The 19,939-nt window shown below is 39.6% G+C and overlaps 1 protein-coding gene across 9 annotated transcripts in view; it reads right to left on the reverse strand.

Annotated features, from left to right (window-relative positions):
• The window catches only part of KIAA1109 (KIAA1109 ortholog), a 908,505-nt gene that overhangs the window by 736,193 nt on the left and 152,373 nt on the right, over window positions 1–19,939 (reverse strand). For all 9 annotated transcript variants that reach the window (XM_033938537.1, XM_033938601.1, XM_033938589.1 and 6 more), the window contains exons 15-18: window positions 19,705–19,860; window positions 17,955–18,052; window positions 13,849–14,027; window positions 4,748–4,854 (exon numbers count right to left, since the gene is read on the reverse strand). In XM_033938537.1, coding sequence (XP_033794428.1) covers window positions 4,748–4,854; window positions 13,849–14,027; window positions 17,955–18,052; window positions 19,705–19,860 — 540 coding nt within the window. The remainder of the gene's footprint in view (window positions 1–4,747; window positions 4,855–13,848; window positions 14,028–17,954; window positions 18,053–19,704; window positions 19,861–19,939) is intronic.

Consider the following 19,939-nt stretch of genomic DNA (forward strand, 5'->3'; position numbering starts at 1 on the left):
ACGGGTGCTAGAATATATGTCTGTCTGTCTTTATTTCTGTCTCTCTCTCTCTGTCCCGCTTTCTTTCTTTCTGTCTGTCTCTCTCCCTGGCCCCCTTTGTCTGTCTGTCTTTCTGTGTCTCTCCCTGTGTCTTTCTTCTTTTCTTTCTGTCTCCCTTCCTCCCACTGGTGGTAGAATATATGTCTGTCTTTCTTTCTGTTTCTCTCCCTACTCCTGTCTTTTTCTTTCTGTCTCTCTTCCTCTCGCTGTCTTTCTTTCTGTCTCTTTCCCTCCCTGGCCCCCTTTGTCTGTCTGTCTTTCTGTCTCTCTCCCTGCCCCTGTCCCTGTGTCTTTCTTCCTATCTCCTTCCCTACCTCCCTGAGCAGCAGCCGCAGCATTCCCTCTCCTCCCATTTACACCGAGAGGAGCCTGCACAGACCGAACAGCCCGAGCCCCGACCAGTGTAACTTTCCGGCGGCTCTTCTCACGATCGCCACCTTCTCCGACGCAGGAGCGGCTCGTGAGAGGAGCCGCTGCAGCGTCTTTTAAGTTAAAACAGAAACTTTGGCCCGGCCTGTAGGTCAGGGGTTTCTCAGGCTGACCGCCACCCGCTGCTGGTGGCTCCGTGCTCGCCCGCTGCGGCCTGCAGCTGCCGACAGCCGCCGCGGCCAACATCCGCCTCGGGGGAAGAGAGAAAGAGAGAAAGATTTGCACGCATGCGCACTCCTACCTGCGGTGCCCTACAGGTGGGAGTGCACATGCGCGGCTTAGGGTTTTATTATATTAGATAAACCAAGACTAACAATTTCTAGTTACAACATTTCGCCGTCCTCGTCGTCCAATCCATCATCCTCTCCAAACTTGACTACTGCAATGCCATTTACTTATGCCTAACAAAAAAGTCTTCAAAGACTCCAGCTTATCCAGAATACTGCAGCCAAATTGATCTTTGCAAAACGCAAATCTGACCATGTCTCCCCACTCCTGTCCAATCTTCATTGGCTCCCAGTGATTTCCAGAATCCATTTCAAATGCTCCTACCTGGCTTTTAAGATCATTCACGGCATTCTTCCTCCCTTAATCCCACTATCCTTTAACTCCCCGAATCCTGACTCCACCAGACCCGCCCAAAGATATAAACTATCCTTCCCCTCTCTACACGGTATTCTCTATGCAGGTAAACTGGGAAAATCTCTTCTCTTCAAAATCACAGGTCTCTGGAATGACCTTATTATCCCATTGCGGAACCTGGGCTCTCTCCAACTATTCCACAAGCAACTGAAAACTTGGCTCTTCTCTAACATGTAATTCTATTTTCCCCCTTACTCTTCCATTCTATATATAAGCTCATGTAAACCTTTTCCTTTCTCTTCTTAAATTTTAAGTTCTTGTAAACCGTGCCGAGCTCTACTTCTGTGGAGATGATGCGGTATATAAACTTAAGGTTTAGTTTAGTTACAGTAGGCACAAGGTGTTATAGTTAACAGTTTAATGTAATAAACATAACATTTCTAGACCACAAAACCTCTTGGATCGATGTGGTTTACAAAAAATAAGAAACTGGACAGCCCCAGGAACCTTTCAATAGTTTCCTAAATTTTAGATAGTGTTAACTCATTCTAATACTCAAAGGAAGTATATTCCAACAGCTCACTGCTGATATGCAATTCATTTCACTTTTTTCACTGATAGATATTGAAAATTCAACTTATCTTTCAAGTACAAAACATTTCAGGTAAATGGGATTATATACCATTTCCACCCAAAATGTGGATTAAAGTAGGTTTACCAGATTTTATGCCCAAAATCTGGACATGTGGATCCTCCAAGCCCCACCCTCAAACCTCTTCTCCTCGAGCTCAGAGCTGCATTTGGAGGGCCTCAGAGCATGCGCAGGTGTGATGCAATGACATTAGAAACATAGAAAGATGATGGCAGATAAGGGCTATAGCCCATCAAGTCTGCCCACACTATTTACCCACCCTCTTAAGACCACTGACTCCCTAAAGTATAATTGTAATTATACTGTCACTCTACTGACCCGCTCATCCAAGTCCTAGTGACCCTATCCCTTGGCATGACCTCGTAGGGATCCCACATAGGTATCCCATTTGTTCTTGAAGTCTGGGATGCTGCGTGCCTCGACCACCTGCACTGGAAGCTTGTTCCAATGCTCAATCACTCTCTCCGTGAAGAAGTACTTCCTGGCGTCTCCACGAAACTTCCCTCCCTTGAGTTTGAGCGGATGTCCTCTTGTGGTCGCGGGTCCCTTGAGAAGAAAGATATCATCTTCCACCTCGACCCGTCCCGTGATGTACTTAAATGTCTCAATCATGTCTCCCCTCTCCCTACGCTCTTCGAGAGTGTAGAGCTGCAATTTGCTCAGTCTTTCTTCGTACGGGAGATTCTTTAGCCCCGAGACCATCCTGGTGGCCATCCGCTGAACCGATTCAATTCTGAGCACATCCTTACGGTAATGTGGCCTCCAGAATTGCACACAGTATTCCAGATGAGGTCTCACCATGGCTCTGTACAATGGCATCATGATTTCAGGTTTCCTGTTGACGAAGCTTCTCTTGATACAACCTATCATCTGCCGTGCTTTAGATGAAGCCTTCTCCACTTGAGTGGCTGCTTTCATGTCAGCACTGATAATTACTCCTAAGTCTCGTTCTGCCGTAGTCCTGGTTAAAGTTTCTCCATTCAGGGTGTAGGTTCTGCAAGGATTTCCGTTACATGACCTTACATTTCTTGGCGTTGAAGCCCAGCTGCCAGATCAAGGACCAACTTTCTAAAGTACGCAGGTCTTGCTCCATAGCATCCTGTAGATTATAGCCGTTTACTATATTGCATACTTTGGCGTCATCAGCGAATAAGGTTACCTTGCCTTGAAGCCCTTGAGTCAGATCCCCAATGAATATGTTGAAGAGGAGTGGGCCCCCAACTCACCATGTTGCATGCACAGATGCCCTCCCAATGTGGCCCTGAGCTTGAAGCTTTTCAAAACCCAAAGTGCCGGGTTAAAGTATGCCCAAACAGCCTATATTAAAATTTTTATACTGGCAACAAGCATAGGCATAGGCATTTCTAAGGGTGAGATTAAGGTTAGGTTAAAGAACTGGCCTAATGGTTAGACCGCCAGGCTGAGAACCAGGAGAATCCAGGTAAAATCTCATGATTTTGGCAAATCATTTAACTCTTCATTGCCTTAGGTACAAACTCAGATTGCAAGCCCTCCAAGAACAGAAAAATACCCAAGTACCTGAACTTGCACCACTTTGATAGCTTTCTTGCTTACAGGCAGTATATAATTTATTTTTAAAATTTATATACCATTTTTATCCAAAATGGTTTACAAGGAATCCTAGCAATCAATGGAGGAATAAATAACTATATTCTGTGATGAGTATCTTCAATAATTTTAAATAATCACAGCTCTAATTTATAAATAAATTATGACTTAATTAATATCCTTATTTAAATGTGAAGTGCTCAGACCTTATAACCAGTGTTTTTAGTGATGTCACTAAAACGGGGTTAACAAGGGGACCATCATCGCTTTCACCGTCCCCAAACCACCATTATTGTATAACCAAAACACTCCACGTGAATTGCTATTGTATATAATATACTTATCTTCGCCAGGTGGTTGTTGGTAATGTTAAACCTCGTTGGCAAAATTTAAGAACCGTGTTATGTGAGCTTAAAAAAATTTCACTCTGTGTTTTTCTCTACTTATGGTCCCTGTCCCCCCGACCCAGGTTTCGTGTCTTCGTCAGGGAGGGACATTGATACTATTACTGGCTCACTGGGACTGGACCTAACCAAAGTGTTGGGAAGTGGCTCTCCTGACTGTTGCTTCCTGCAAAACACAACAATTTTGTCTCTTATCTACCCCCCACACACCCTTTTATCAAGCTGTGTTAGAGGTTTTTAGTGAGGGCTGGTGAGGTAAGTGCTCCGACTCTCATAGGAATTCTATGAGCATCGGAGCATGGACCGCGCTGGCTCGCACTAAAACCCTCTAGCGCAGTTTGATATAAGGGGCCCTAAGTAACAAGCCAGAGACTCTAAGCAGCATTTTTCAGATCTGAACTGGGCACCTCACAGCCAGCAGCTGGGCTTTCAGTGCATGCATGAAATCGATTTGCATACAGTAGAGATCTCACACCTATTATGGGAACGGTGAAAACCACCATCACTAAGGGGTTTCCAGGACGGACTTGGAAGTTCTTTAGGAAAGGATATTTCCCATTTTGGGCCCCTTTTACAAAGTCACAGTAGTGAGTACCGGCACAGCAAATGCAATGCAGCCCACAGGAATTAAATGGGTTGTGTCGTATTTGCTGCGCAGGAATCGCTACTGTGGCTGTGAAAAATGCTTAGTATATCTGGCCCTAGATTTGTCATTAAAATATAATTCAAAGAAACGTACCTTAGCTTCTAAAATGTGTAAGGTGGCAACTACCCCACAAAGTTCTCATAATCACAGGTTTTCTGTTTGCACAAATCACTCATTTAGAAAACCAGAAGTATGATTCCCAAAAGATGCAGAGAAATAAAGATCAAGTAAGTTGTAAATGATAAGTTTTTGTTTCTTTTAACACAATTGCACTGGACTAGCTCATGGTAATACAACACAAAGGTATCAACAGCCACCTTTATTTATAAATGTTAAAACTACATGTCACAATTAGTTTGAGACACTCCAAACAGAATACTTACAGGACACTAGTCAGCACATCTGCAAAAATAAGGAAATACTCACATGATTGTTTCAATTGTTCATCTGCCTTCTGAGGATAAATTGGATGCCAGGTATAGTCAATTATTAGTGTTACACTTGGAACGATCCAGCACTCCACCCAGTCATGTCTTTGCCAAAAAATAAAATAATAAAATTTAGCTCATTAAGACAAATGTAAACAGATATATTTAGAAGACCACTTTCAAGGCTATTTACCCAGGTCAAATGGCTTAGCAAATAAACCCGTTTCGTGCCCAGCTAAAATTATGTGCAGGTAACACAAACGCTACCAGTCAAGTTACAAAGAGGACATTTTAGGTCAGGTGTAAAACAGACATATTTTAATCCCTCACGTGGCAAAACAGCAATTTTATGGTCTACAGGGCTTTTAAGCACACATCTTTGTATAAGCTAATTTTTAAGGCAGAACAATAAGCAAAATTTCCTTTTGGAAAATGGCTGCAATGCATAAAGATTAAAGTAATAATGAATATTATAAGTACTTTGAGTTGACTCATAATGAAAAATTGTTCTAGCAAACTCCATGAAACAAAGTTACTTACCTGTAGCACACGCTCTCCCTGGCATCATCTGATGGAGCTCTGCATGGGAACAGCTCTCTACTTTCAATGAGACTTTTGACAGAGTTCATCACATGTGTGTGTAGGTGTGTGCTTTCCTACCTGAAGTTGTTGCGCGAGACCCAGCCTGTCAAATAACTGTTAAGGGAGAAGGGAGAGTATCCTGATGTCCTCAGAGTACACTTCCCCCTAGGTAAGTAAATCAATTTGGAAGAACCAACTGTCAGGTTGGGACTCCCATTTCTTCATCCAAATTCAACAGACTCGTGAAAGATAATTATGGATCTGCAACTGCCAGAAGCACATGATCCTGACAGCACCATTACCAAAATATGGGAGACAGAGACTACTGAGCCAAGTGATACAGACATAAAAGATATCTCTTTTTAAAGACACATTTGGAGTATAATAGTCCTTTTAAGGACTGTAATGGAACTTCGCTCCTTGCTTTTCTTATTCATTTTAATCTTTTCTACAAAGTGCTAGATTATTTATTTTTTGTTCCCTCCCTTTTGTTTTGATCCTTCTCCCTCTCTGTTTCATTACGCAAATGTATTTCTACCCTTTTTCATTTTGTTTCGGTAAGTTAATGTTCATCTATGTGTTTGACTGTCTGTTTTAATAATTATAATTTATTTTTAATGTATGCCTTTCTACTCTTTGTTTTTATATATTATGTAAAACTGCTTTGAATTTTGATAAGGCGGTATATCAAATTTTTAAATAAACCTGAAACCTGATTTTGACCCCTCAGTTAGGCCATTCATTTGCCAATAAAACAATCTGGAAATCATGTGATCTTATCCAGCACATTGGCTTCAGCAGTTGTTTAGCAGCTGGTTCTTTTGTCTGTTCCAGACTCCATTCTCACTCTTCTTTCATTGAGATTCCCATTCCACCAAACAATAATGTGATGTAACTATGTGGACTGAAGAATACATTGCAGCTTGAAATTTTTCACCATGTGAGTAATGGCATTTTTGGCAGATAGGGGGTGCTATGATATGCTGGATTGGAATGGATAGTGTGTAAGAAAAAATTTGAATGTTGTAGTTTTTTTCTACATATGAGATGCCTCCTTTTCATGTGATTCTGGGTAAATCTAGTAAGATGCATATGTGATAGTTAAGGCCATGCCCAATAGAAACTTATGAAAAGTTGGTGCATAAATACAAAAATAAAAATCTGAATATGGATTGAGGCAAAGGCCAGAAAAATAACATTAGAGAATAACAGAAAAACGCTAGGGGTTACCAGGAGGAAAAAAGTATATGTAATTTGCTGGATTAAGCAGGATCATGGGGGATATTAATAACTCCATTTTGTATTAATCTGCCTCCATTTTGTTTTCTGTCCTTCTTTGTTTCTTTGTCTAAAGATCCGCATGGCCTAATTGATAACAGATGTTCTTGAGCTAGTTAGCTTGGAGCACATCTGATTTCATATCCAATGCTGGGTATAGAAGAAAGTGAATATGTTCTAAAGTACTGAATATGTGATAGATACGAGTGTGGAGTATTTGGGGCCCTGAATGTGTGTGAGGATGTGTGATGGAATGATTTGTATTTAATTTCAAATGTTTTACATATATAAGATTCAAGAAACTTTAAGGAGAAATCCTGAGAGGTAACATCTGCAGTTTGACCTATTTGATCTTTAAGCTAGCCTACCATAGAAACTTGTATAGGGAGGGCTGTTCAGCCCGCATAGGGATTTCCATTAAGGGATTTCCTTTAGCACATATTGGAAGTTCTCGTTAGGAAGGGTTCTATGTTTTTTCCTTTTAGTGTCAGTGAAACTTGAAGCTGTCAGTGTTACGGAGTCTTGATCAGAAAGCTTGTTTGACATAAACTTTTAAAGAATTACTGAGAGAAAAAGTGTTCACAAAAATATAATTTGTTAAACTTTTCTTTAAGCTTAGTAACTATGTTAAAAGGAATGTTTTTGTTCAAATACATAAGGACGGCCTCTGCTGGTTGACCACTGGTAGAAGGGAGTGATGTAATAATGGTCGTGGTGAGGGTATATGAGCAAGCATCAGCCTTTGTTCAGGGAAGAACTCTCTCCATTGGGTCATTTAGCCTTGGAAGAGACAGGCCCCCATATACAGCATATTTTGTCAAATTGGTCATGAATAAACTTTGCAATGTAATCTTAATTCTAATTTGAACTTCAAGCTTAAGTGAACACGAATTAAATAAAAATTATTTTGATGACATCACATGTCTGTGTATGAGTTACTAGCATGAAATACCCTATATGTTGGGACAGGACGCAAATCCGCGTACTCACCTTGGAGGCTGACCTCAAGTAGATCAACAGTGCAGTCATAGCTCTAACATTGTGAGCTATGACATGACCCTATTGAGTCAGTCCAGTCTGAGAACAAATGAAGAAAATGCAGTCTGCCAACCAATTCAAATGGGTTTGCCAATGGCAGTCCCATCCTGCCTGGGTCAAAAGAAACAAAGCTAGGTGAACTTTCTACATGCTTTGGGCCACATCAAGCATAGAGCCAATGCTCTCCTGCTGTCCAAAGTGTGCAGTGTGTTTTCACTTTTGCAAGCATGAGGTTTCTGGGGGAAAAGCTGTTGATAGAACAATTGACTGATTAAAGACAAACCTCCAACACTCCTGAGGAAGGAACTTGGAACTTCCAATGACATCATCGTGCAACATAGCTTGCTGAAGAGGGGGCTCTAGCCCATATAGCAATTAAAGCCCAGAATAACTGAGCGTTTCTCACTAAAGTGCTTTGCAGACAAATTTTTGCCTCTTCTGGTATGGCTCCAGATCAGAATATGCCGATGATCAAGCAGCCTGGTGAGACTCGTGGTTCAGCGCAAGGAGAGGAGAAAAGCAGCCTAAGACACATGTGCAGCAAATCTATGGTGGCACATTCTGATTCAGGGGATACTGCATCTAAAGATGAATCCAGTGCTTATAGGTTCTCCCAGCACCAACAAATGCATGATTTGGCCCCACTGACGAAAGCATAACAAATAGCCTTACTGGGTCAGACCAATGATCTTCACGGAGGCTGATCCAAGTCACAAGTACCTGGCAGAAACCCAAATATTAACAGCAATCCATGCCACCAATCCAGGGCAAGAAGTGGTTTCTCCTATGTCTGTCTCAATAGCAGACTATAGACTATTCCTCCAGGAGCTTGTCCAAATCTTTTTTTTAAAAACCAGCTACATTAACCACTCTTACGACATCCTCTGGCAATGCATTCCAAAGCTTAATTATTCTCTGAGTGAAAAATATTTCAATCTATTGGTTTTAAAAGTATTGCTCTGTAACTTCATTGCATGTCCCCTAGTCTTTGCAAATCTTGATGCAGTAAAAAAAATGGATCTACTTATACCTGTTCTACACCACTCAGGATTTTGTAAACTTCAATCATATCTCCCCTAAGCAGTTTCTTTTCCAAGCTGAAGAGCCCTAAAAGAAGTTCCATCCCCTTTATATTCTTGGTCGCTCTTTGAACCTTTTCTAGTGCTGCTATATCTTTTTTGAAATAAGGAAACCAGAACTGAACACAATACTCAAGGTGAGGTCGCACCATTGAGCAATACAGAGGCATTATAATAATCTTAGTCTTGATTACCATTCCTTTTCTAATAATTCCTAGCATCTTGTTTGCTTTCTTGACCGCCGATGCACATTGGGTGGAAGGTTTCAGCGTATTGTCTATGATGATACCCAGATCTTTTCCTTGAGCACTGATTCTCAAGGTAGGCCTTAGCATCCGGTAACTATGATTTGGATTATTCTTCCCAATGTGCATCACTTTGCATTTGTCCACATTAAATTTCATCTGTCATTTGGATGCCCAGTCTTCCAATTTCCTAAGGTCTCCTGCAGTTTTTCACAGTCCACACACGTTTTAACAACTTTGAACAGTTTAGTGTCATCTGCAGGGAAGAAATGAGTGTTAATGCAGGAGATTAAGTATGACGTTGCAGAGTTGGTGAGATAGGTGAAAGAAGCAAAGACAAGGACCAGACAGCAAGAGTAATCCATGGCTGACCACACGAACTTAGTGGTGAAAAAATGCTTTTGTACTCTGTGGAAACTCAGGACCATTAAAAAATACTTTGACGCTACATCCTTTAGATTACTGGTGCAGTCTCTGATCCTATCAATTCTGGACTACTGCAACATCGTTTATCTAGGTATCCCAAAGAAACAGTACAAAAATTAAGAATAGTGCAAAACACTGCAGTTCGCTTGATCTTTGGATTGAGGAAAAATGACCACATTAGCCCTTACTACAAAAGGCTGCACTGGTTGCCAATGGAGGCACGAATAATGTTCAAATTTACCTATGTTTGTTTCAAGCAGGTTTGGGGACGAGCGCCTTCTTACCTACTACCACATTTCATATTACACAACCCCACACGACCAACCAGAAACCATAACATATTTACATACCCAAAGATCACAGGCTGCAAATACAAATCCTTTTTGGACAGGTCCTTCATGTTCCAAGCAAGCAAACAGCAGTCCTGGATGGGAAATTACATTAATGGAACCAAGCTGACCTACGGCGCATTCCGGAAAGCAATTAAAACCGCACTATTTGATAAATTCATCTCCTAAACTGAGACCTCACCACTTATTAAGTTATATTTTCCCTCTGTCAATCTCGGTGTAATATGCTGTCCTTTTAAAGTTATATTTTCCCTCTGTCAATCTCGGTATAATATGCTGTCCTTTTATCTATTTCTTATGTAATAAGCTGTACCCCCACTTCTTGCATTCTGTAATTCGCTGATTGTCCAGCCTTCTTCAATGTGAACTGCTAGAAGTCTTTCGACTGTGGCGGTATAGAAGAATAAAGTTATTATTATTAATTAGTAAAACCCTGCAAAAGTATCAGATAGACAAGCTATAATCCATTCGGGAAAGACAGGGTAGGAAGAAAAGAAAGGGGAGTAGCATTATATGTTAAAAATCATATTAAAGCCACATAATTGCAGGATCTACAGGGTGAGGAAGAACCACTATGGTTCAATCTGGAAAGAGAGAATGGAAAAGCAAAGATACCTGTAACAGATGTTCTCCAAGGACAGCAGGCATATACTCTCACATGTGGGAAATGTCAACCATGGAACCTAGTACAGACACTAACTACCAAGTGCACTGTCACTTTAAAATTTTAGGCAGTGCACATAATGCACATGTGCCTTCCAGCCCAATGTCAGCTTGCAGAACAATCAGTTCAGTCCCGTGAAAACTGACAGCAGCCATTCAGGGAGCAGTGAGAGTCCAGGTTGTAATGCGGAAAGCTCGCTCCTGCCAATATACTGCTGGACCACCAAGATTTAAAAAGGTACGAGGGGGAGGGGGTAAAAAATTGGGTTCAGAGTCTGGAAGGGAGGGGACTGAGTGCAGAGCTTAGAAAACTAGAAGAACATCTTTCTTGGTGGGGGAGAGTTCAAACTATTAAAATGATGATTTTGCCTATGGTTTGCTACCAAATGAGTATGATACCGATTTATTTTCAGGGGTCCTTTTATAAAAAGCTTAATGGTATTCTTACGAAATTTATTTGGCTTGGCAAAATGCCTAGAATTGCTTTAGTATCCTTGCAAAGGTCAATTAAGGAGGGTGGGGTAAATTTTCCAAATTTTTATAGGTACCATCAAGCCTATATTTTACGTCAGGGCATGTATTGGATCCTCCCAGAACTCATAGATAATGCACCAGATTGGTTGTATTTGAAATGGCGCCTTTTGTTTCCCATGAACTTAGTTCATGTTCCCAAGTATCAACATGCCTAGGAGATATAGGGAAAATAGAATTTTGATGGATACTTGGAAAACATTGAGATATACTAGTAATTTAACACCTATCCCAATTAAAAAGTCAACTAATCAATCCTTATGGATAAACTCCAAGATTAAAATAGGCGGAGCTCAAGTCCTTTGGAAGAACTGAATCATTGCAGGTATTCGAACTTTGAATGATGTTATTTCAGATGGTAAACTGCTTGAGTTTTCACAACTGCAGCATAGATTTGGTATTAGTAAAACACAAAGTTTTAAATGGTTGCAGTTGAAGCAGGCTATTCAGGTAGGGTTCCCTGAATGGAAGATTTTGAACAATCAATATAGTATGGAGTTCCTATGCTTCCAAGCAGACTTCCTAGGACATCAAGCCGCTTTGTGGTATAAATTATTATCTGGATACTTGAATAAAAAACCAAAAAATGGTCTGAGAGACATTTGGAGCATTGAGATCAAGCATCAAATTTCTGCAGCTCAATAGCCACGAATTTGGTCTTGGAGAATGAGATGTACAGTGTCAGCATCTATGAGACAAACTTGGTTCTTTTTATTACATAGAGTGTTTTGGACCCCTGTTCGTTTACAAAAACTAGATAGTTCTAAGTCCAATAAATGCTGGCACTGTAATCTGGAACCTGGGACATTAGATCATCTACTTTATTATTGTCCCTATATTAAGATATTTTGGAATTCAATCTGGTCTCAAGTGAACTTATTATTGGAAAATCATGTTGCACTTTCTTTTTTTTTTTGTATAAATATTTTTTATTCTTTTTTTTAAATTCTTACATCAAGTGAAATACATGTAATACATTCAATTATACAAAAAAACACTTGAAATTATCATTAAATTTTCTTACAATGTGAATTAAATAAACTCTTTTTCAGAATTTATATCATATTAATATTACAATAGTTTTCCCTCCCTACCCCTTCTATATGTTCTATACATGTGTTATTATATCTGATCAGTGGAATAAATTGTCAATGGTCTCCATATTTTATTAAATTTGTTAATATAACCTTGTTGTAATGCCAATACTTTTTCCATTTTATATATATGACAAATTGAATTCCACCAAAAAGTGTAATTCAATTTAGTGTAATCCTTCCAATTCTGAGTAATTTGCTGTATGGCTACCCCTGTTAAAATTAATAAAAGTTTATTATTATCAGCAGAAATCGGACTTTGTGTTCTCATTGCTGTTCCAAATAATATTGTATCATATGATAGTCCAACATGATTTTCTAATAAATTATTAATTTGGGGCCAAATTAATTTCCAAAAGGAATTAATGCAGGGACAAAAGAATAGTAAATGGTCTAATGTCCCCACTTCTATCTTACAATGCCAGCATCTATTAGATCTACTACTATCTAATTTTTGTAATCTCGTAGGGGTCCATAAAACTCTATGTAATAAAAACAACCATGTTTGACTCATAGATGCTGATCTTGTAGTATGTATTCTCCAGGACCAAAATTTTTGCCATTGAGATGGAGAAATTATCTGTCCTATCTCAATACTCCAAATATCCCTAAGTCCTGATCTCTTTTTTTTGTTTAAAAATTTGTTTATTTTCTTATACCATTTTGCGGCTTGGTGTCCTAGAAAATCCGCTTGAAAACAAAGGATTGGTAAACTATATTGAGTGTTAAGATTCTTCCATTCAGGGAACCCTTCCTGAATGGCCTGCTTCAATTGCATCCATTTAAAATATTGTGTTTTATCTAATCCAAATTTTTGTTGCAATTGTGAAAAACTAAGCAGTGATCCATTTACTATTACATCTTTTAAAGTTCGTATACCTGCTTTTATCCATTGTTTCCATACTATTTTAAATCCACCAATTTTGATCCTGGAGTTTACCCAAATAGATTGATTTAAAGATTTAGTCAAAGGATCTGGTGTTAAATTGCTTATAAATCTTAGTGTTTTCCATGTATCTATTAGATGTTGCACTTTCTTACGATACAGTGTTATTTGGCATGATGATGAGGAAAAAGAGTCAAATATCATCATATAACAACAAGCTTTTATTAATTATGACAGGGGTTGCCATCCAACATATAACCAATAATTGGAAAAATCATAGAAACCTTAGTTATACATTTTGGTGGAATTCATTATGCCATATATTTAAAATGGAACGAGCAATAGCAGTACAAAGAGGGACATATACTAACTTTATAAAAATATGGGGGCCATTGGCAACATATTGTGGTGAATAGTCATCGATTCTTCTCTTTTCCTTTTCTTTTTCTTTCTTGTTAGCACACTGAAGGGGGGGAGGGAGTTGGGAATAATTTATACATAATATGTTAAAATATGCTATATAATATGTGTGTTTATTCTTACTGAAAAGGTGATAAAGGGTGGGTGGTTGGGGGGGTTATTATATCACTAGAATATTATGTGGTAGAGATTAATGTGCTATTGTGAAATAACTTGTATAGAATATTCTTTTGTGCACTTATTGTTTAATTTGAAAATGAATAAAGAACGTTAGAAAACTAGAAGAATTCTTGAACGTTAAAATCTCTCCTCATTTGTTAATGACAGTGATGATGGTTCTTAATACCGCTGTTGACTTTACATGGTTGAAATATTATTATGCTATATTTTATTAAATATATTAGTACACCATTTGGTTCAGAATATTTTTTTCTTGTTTTCCTCCTCTAAACCTAGTTGCATCTTATGGTCAGGTGCATCTTATACTATGAAAAATATGGTACTTACCCTGCTTTAGTAAGGTTTCTCCATTTTGGCTTGGATGTTTTTTGACCATTTTGACTCTCTGCTGAAAGACAAATCTCAGGACTAATTTTGTTGGGTTGACAATCTTTGACTAGTGTGAGTAGTGAATATTTACTAGGATGACAATCTGGCAGAAGCAAATGAAGATCAACATCTTCTCCCTGAAAACAAAAAATCCAACTTTACACAACATATTTCTTTAGCATATCTAGCTTGAACTCTTTCTCTAGGATCTTAGAACAAGAATTTCAACTTACTACCTATGTGCTAGTCTTGGGAACCTTTTTTGGAAGCGAAGAAAATTGATCCCCTAATTCCATCTATTGCCTCAACTATCCAAATATTTAAAACCTTGTTTACGATTACACCATATTTGAAACTACATATTGAAGTCGGATATAAAGTGCAGCCTTTCTTCTCCCTTACCATAAACAAGTATGAGTTCTGAAAATACTATAGTCTATTTATGGACATGCCGTTTCTAGTCAGGTCATTTGTTTCCAGAAAATATCATTAATTTTATCATCTTTATTTTCGTCTCTAGATTCACTTACTAATCAGTTTACATTTCTTGGAGCCAAGGATCCTAGAAGGCATTTAACCTTTTTCTGTCCCTCTGCTTCCAAGTTAGCACCTATCACAATAGAGTTTTCCAAAAACAGAAATTTCTGTTTTGATTTTTTTCATTGCTTGGGATATCTGGAGTACACTGGGTATCACTAATTTATATATACAGGAATAAGAGAGAAATATCACAGTCCTAAAATTTTACCTCTCTTCTCAATACTATCTTTAGGAAAGCAAGAAGTTCTCAAGCAGAGAGAACTACAGCTCTGTGGATTTTGAATTTTCTTTAAGAATAGTATAGAAGGGGATCACAAACAGATCGGAGAAGGTTATCATGTTGCTGTACCAGGCCATGGTACGTCCCCACCTAGAATACTGTGTCCAGCACTGGTCGCCATACATGAAGAAAGACACAGTACTACTCAAAAGGGTCCAGAGAAGGCGACTAAAATGGTTAAGGGGCTGGAGGAGTTTCCGTCCAGTGAGGAGACCAAGAGGGGACATGATTGAAACATTCAAAATAATGAAGGGAATAGACTTAGTAGATTAAGATAGGTTGTTCACCCTCTCCAAGGTAGATAGAATGCTGGTCTCCATATTGCTCGTACCATGAGGATCCTGTACTGACAGCCGCTCTGCCGCATGCAACAATGCTCTTTCTCCTTCAGACTTTTTCTTTACTGCCATCAATCCTTGCCACTTCAAGTCCCCAACAGAGTGCCAAATTTGCTCCCACCAATCGCTGAAAACACCAGAATTTGCTCATGCTAGAGATGGAGCCCTGAATTTAGGCTGCCATCTTCACTGCTAATGTCACTTCCTTCTCCAACTCATAAATTACTTTCTAACGATAATATAAAATATTTACTAGTAATATAAAACATTCAACTAGTTTCATTAGGAAACAGGAATATGTTACAGATACTAGTCTAAGTAGCTTAACTGTGGAAAAATAATATATTATGCCCAACTCTGGAATACCATATGGACTGCCTAAGTTCATTTCCTAAGGCTGGCCATCACTGTCTAGACTAGCCAGAGCAGGGGATGCATCCTTCATAGCCCCCAAAAGATGAAAAGGAAGTTTCAACTATCTACTGGCTGTAACTACAGTGCATGTGCATGCACATTGAGATTTTGGAAGGATTTATGACCTATGGCTTCTACTAAAGAGGATTCACATCAATGCTTGGGCTAGGGAAGGTTATACAATAAGGTAAGTCACCTGCTCCCCCCATTTCCCCAGGACAGACAGGGAATTATGCTATACCTCTATACGTCAAACTCATAAAGGGTCTAGTAGCTCAATATCTCGCCAATTACCTAGAAGACCACCACATCCTACACCCTACTCAATCCGGATTCAGAACCAATCACAGTACTGAAACACTTCTGGTTTCCCTACTAGACATAGCCCGTCAGCACCTCAGCAAAGGAAATAAGTTACTAATCATCCAACTCGATCTTTCAGCAGCATTCGACTTAGTTGACCATTCCATACTACTCCAGATACTAGATGCCATAGGAATATCAGGTAATGTTCTCAACTGGTTCCAAGGATTCCTCAAAACAAGATCATACAGAGTCAAGTCAAATGATCTTCTGTCTGACTCATGGTCAAACCCCTGCGGAGTTCCACAAGGATCCCCTCTATCGCCCATACTTTTCAACCTCTTCATAGCATCCCTAGGCACCGCCCTAGATGCCCTAAACATTACATCCTTCAGCTACACGGATGATATAACCATCCTCCTCCCCTTCGACATCCAAGACCCCACCTCCAACGGACGCCTGAAAACAACATTGGAAACTGTAGAAAAATGGATGACGAACCACAAGTTAAAACTGAATGCGGAGAAAACCAAATTCCTACTACTAGAGAAGGAACAAAAACCATCCCTAACAGAACTAGATGTAAACACAATACAGAATACTCTCAAAATTCTGGGAACACACCTAGACAGAGGCTGCACAATGCAAACACAAATACACAAAACCATAAAAAAAGCATTCTTCACCATGCGAAACCTAAGAAAAATAAGAAAATTATTTTCCAAAGAACACTTCAAGATCATTGTACAATCCCTCATACTCAGCTCCTTAGATCAGTGATTCCCAACCCTGTCCTGGAGGAACACCAGGCCAATCGGGTTTTCAGGCTAGCCCTAATGAATATGCATGAGAGAGATTTGCATATGATGGAAGTGATAGGCATGAAAATTTGCTTCATGCATATTCATTAGGGCTAGCCTGAAAACCCAATTGGCCTGGTGTTCCTCCAGGACAGGGTTGGGAACCACTGCCTTAGATTACTGCAACAGCCTCTACCTACCTTGCCCAAATACTATGATAAAACAACTACAGACCGTTCAGAACACAGCTATCAGACTCATCTACTCGCTCAGCAAATTCGACCACGTCACCCCCGCCTATGTAGACTCTCACTGGCTTCCGATAAAAGCAAGAACTCAATTCAAACTCTACTGCTTACTTTTCAAAGTAACCCATGGTATGGCCCCCAATTACCTGAACAACCATCTTTGCCGCTACCGACTACCCTGATCAAGAAGAACTCAGAATCTTTTCACCTTCCCCCCTCATAATGGTACCCGACGTAAGAAACTTTACGACAGCCTTCTAGCAACTCAGGCAGTGAAAATTGACCCCACCATCACCAAACTGATGATCAAAACAACAGACATCAAAGTGTTTCGGAAAGAAATCAAAACATTTCTTTTCAAAAAACACGTCCTTACTTAATATTCCCCTCCCCAATCGCACATGCACTCTCCCCAGCAAATAACACACTAGTCATCCCCTTGAACCTCATTTCCCAAAAATATCCAAACTCCTAAATAAGCATCTCCCTTAGGTATCCACTTAACTGATTCCTTCAAAGTTAGGTATTTTTCTTCAGTTGCCTATATTGTTTTCCTCACTGAACCTTGTAACTACTTGAACCCTGTCAAGTTATTCTATCGATAAATCCAGATATCTTATACTTGTATTTCTATACCACAACATGTAATTTACTTAAATCGTTGTAATGTAATTCTCTCAGTAATGTCCTGATCTCTTTTAACTGTAATCCGCTTAGAACCGCAAGGCACAGGCGGAATAGAAATCACAAATGTAATGTAATGTAATGTAAAGCATTCTGAGCTCTCCTGGGAGAACAGTATAGAAAATTGAATAAATAAAAATACCCTTGGGTAGTAGCCAATAAATGCTCAGAATACCACAATTCCAGAGAAATCCAAGGCAGCAGGAAGAAAATGCTGGGCCCACCATTTCAATTCAAAAGATTTCAGTTAACGGCAGCTTTGTAAAGGTTAAGTTCTAACAGTAAAGTTGGACATGTTGAAATTTTTAGGAATGGCATAAGATGTTTAAATATATAAAACTATTTATTCATTTCTAGCTTGACAGATAGTACCATATCAACTTCCAGTTAACAGAAAGACAAAATGTATACCATTTATTATTTATATTAACTCCTTGGACATAAGATAACAACATACCCTTAGTGAGAACCTGGTACTACATGTACTTGGGACAAAGTCGGTGAAAGGCAACGAGAAATCAATATTCAGTGTTTCTCCACAGGCTGCCAAATACACTAGAAAAGAGAAAAAACCCAAAAAATAATTGTTGCAGATTTGCTCTCTTTCTTTGGGGACATTCTGTGTTTCAAGAGAGACTTAGGAGTACAGACAAGAGTAGCATCAGCAGCAGTGACTATTTTAGATTTAACGCATGACTTTTCAGCAGTTGTTCAAGCTGAGTTACATTCTAGTTTAGCAGATATTTTCCTTTTTACAGAGGACTCACAATCTAAGTTTTACCTGAGGCAATGGAGGGTTAAGTGACTTGTCCAAGAGCAAAAGAAGCAGTTGAACATTAGCTTCCTTGCTTCTCAGCCCCACTACTCTAACCACTAGATGGCAGCTGCAGCAGACAGAAGGGTCCCTCCACTAACCTTTGCATCAGTGGTGTAGCGGTGAGGGTGAAAAATGCCTGGGTCGGTGGTGCCCCTCCCCCATCTGCTTCTTCCCTGCCCCCTCCTACCGCACAGGCGTCCCTTCCCTTCCCCTATACCTCTTTAATGTTCCCGGTGCAAGCAAGAACCCCAACCTGCTGCTCGCACTGGCATCAGCACTTACTCTAACATCACTTCCTATGCATGGGTCCAGGATGTAATGTCAGAGGAAGAGCAGACGCTGGCGCAAGCAGCAGGTTGGGGTTGTTGTCCACGCCAAGAACATTAAAAGGGTGCGGGGGAAGCGAAGCGGCATGTGGTAGGGGTGGGCAGGGAAGGAGTGGGGAGGACAGGTGCCGGTGTCCCCACCAAGACAGCACCTGGGGCAGACCGCCCCCCACTCTCTCACTAGGCCACTGCTTTGCTTTACTACTTGCTCACAGCAGGGCCCATTGCTGCTACAGCAAGAACAGCTAGCGGTTAAGGCTGCAGCTTCAGCACTCTGAGGTTGCAGGTTCAAGCCCAGCGCTGCTCCTTGTGACTCTGGGCAAGTCACTTAACACTCCATTGCCCCAGGCACATTAGTCAGATTGTAAGCCCACCGGGACAAATAGGGAGAAATACTTGAGTACCTGAATGTAAACCAGGCAGGCTACAAGTGGTCTATAAATAATAACTTATTGTAATGATTAGACGCCTTTTTACACTGAAAGTATAATTATAATTATGGGAAAGGGGGTGTTATAATATAGGTTTAATTAATTCTATGAATATAACACATGCATGATATTTTCTGATTACAATATTTGTGAAAAGGGTGGGTGGGGAAGGGAGATAATTTATGTATTTAAAATGACAATAGAAAGAATTTCAAGTGATGTGTATGATTCAATTGATGTAATATTGTATACTTGAAGTAAGATGAAAAATGAATAAAGAATTGGGGAAAAAAATAAAAAATAAATGAAATAAGCAATGCTGACAACAGAGCGAATGGGCTGGGAGAGTAGAGGAAGCAAAGAGACTATGCTGGGCTCAGGCTATGGACAAGGATGAGGGCAGTTTTTTTTTCCATTATCCCCTAGAGTGTGTGGAAGAGGGGAGAGAGAAAAATATATGCATTTAAAATGCTTAAGAAAGGAGATATAAAATCCAACTCCAAATGTGCCTAAATTTAATTTCCACAGATCCACAGATTTTAACTATCATTCCAAAGAACCTAATGTGCTTGAAAAGAAACACCTTGAACTTTAGGTTTGCTCATCCCTTCATGAAATGGGCAACATACTCACCATTTTCTTGTTGCTTTGTTGAACAGTCAATCCAGTTGTGTTGATTTGCTGCCCAAATCATTTCAAACTGATAAAACATGATTTTTAAATTCCACGTATATGGAACAAATGAGAAGATATCAGGAGCACTGTCATTGGACCAGTCCTGAACCAAATCTAGAATTGAAGAAAGGATCAACAGAAATTAACTGAAATTCATGTCAGGACAGGCTAAAAATGTCATCTTTAATCAGCA

The sequence above is a fragment of the Geotrypetes seraphini genome, chromosome 1 (assembly GCF_902459505.1).
Source record: "Geotrypetes seraphini chromosome 1, aGeoSer1.1, whole genome shotgun sequence".
Lineage (NCBI taxonomy): Eukaryota > Metazoa > Chordata > Amphibia > Gymnophiona > Dermophiidae > Geotrypetes > Geotrypetes seraphini.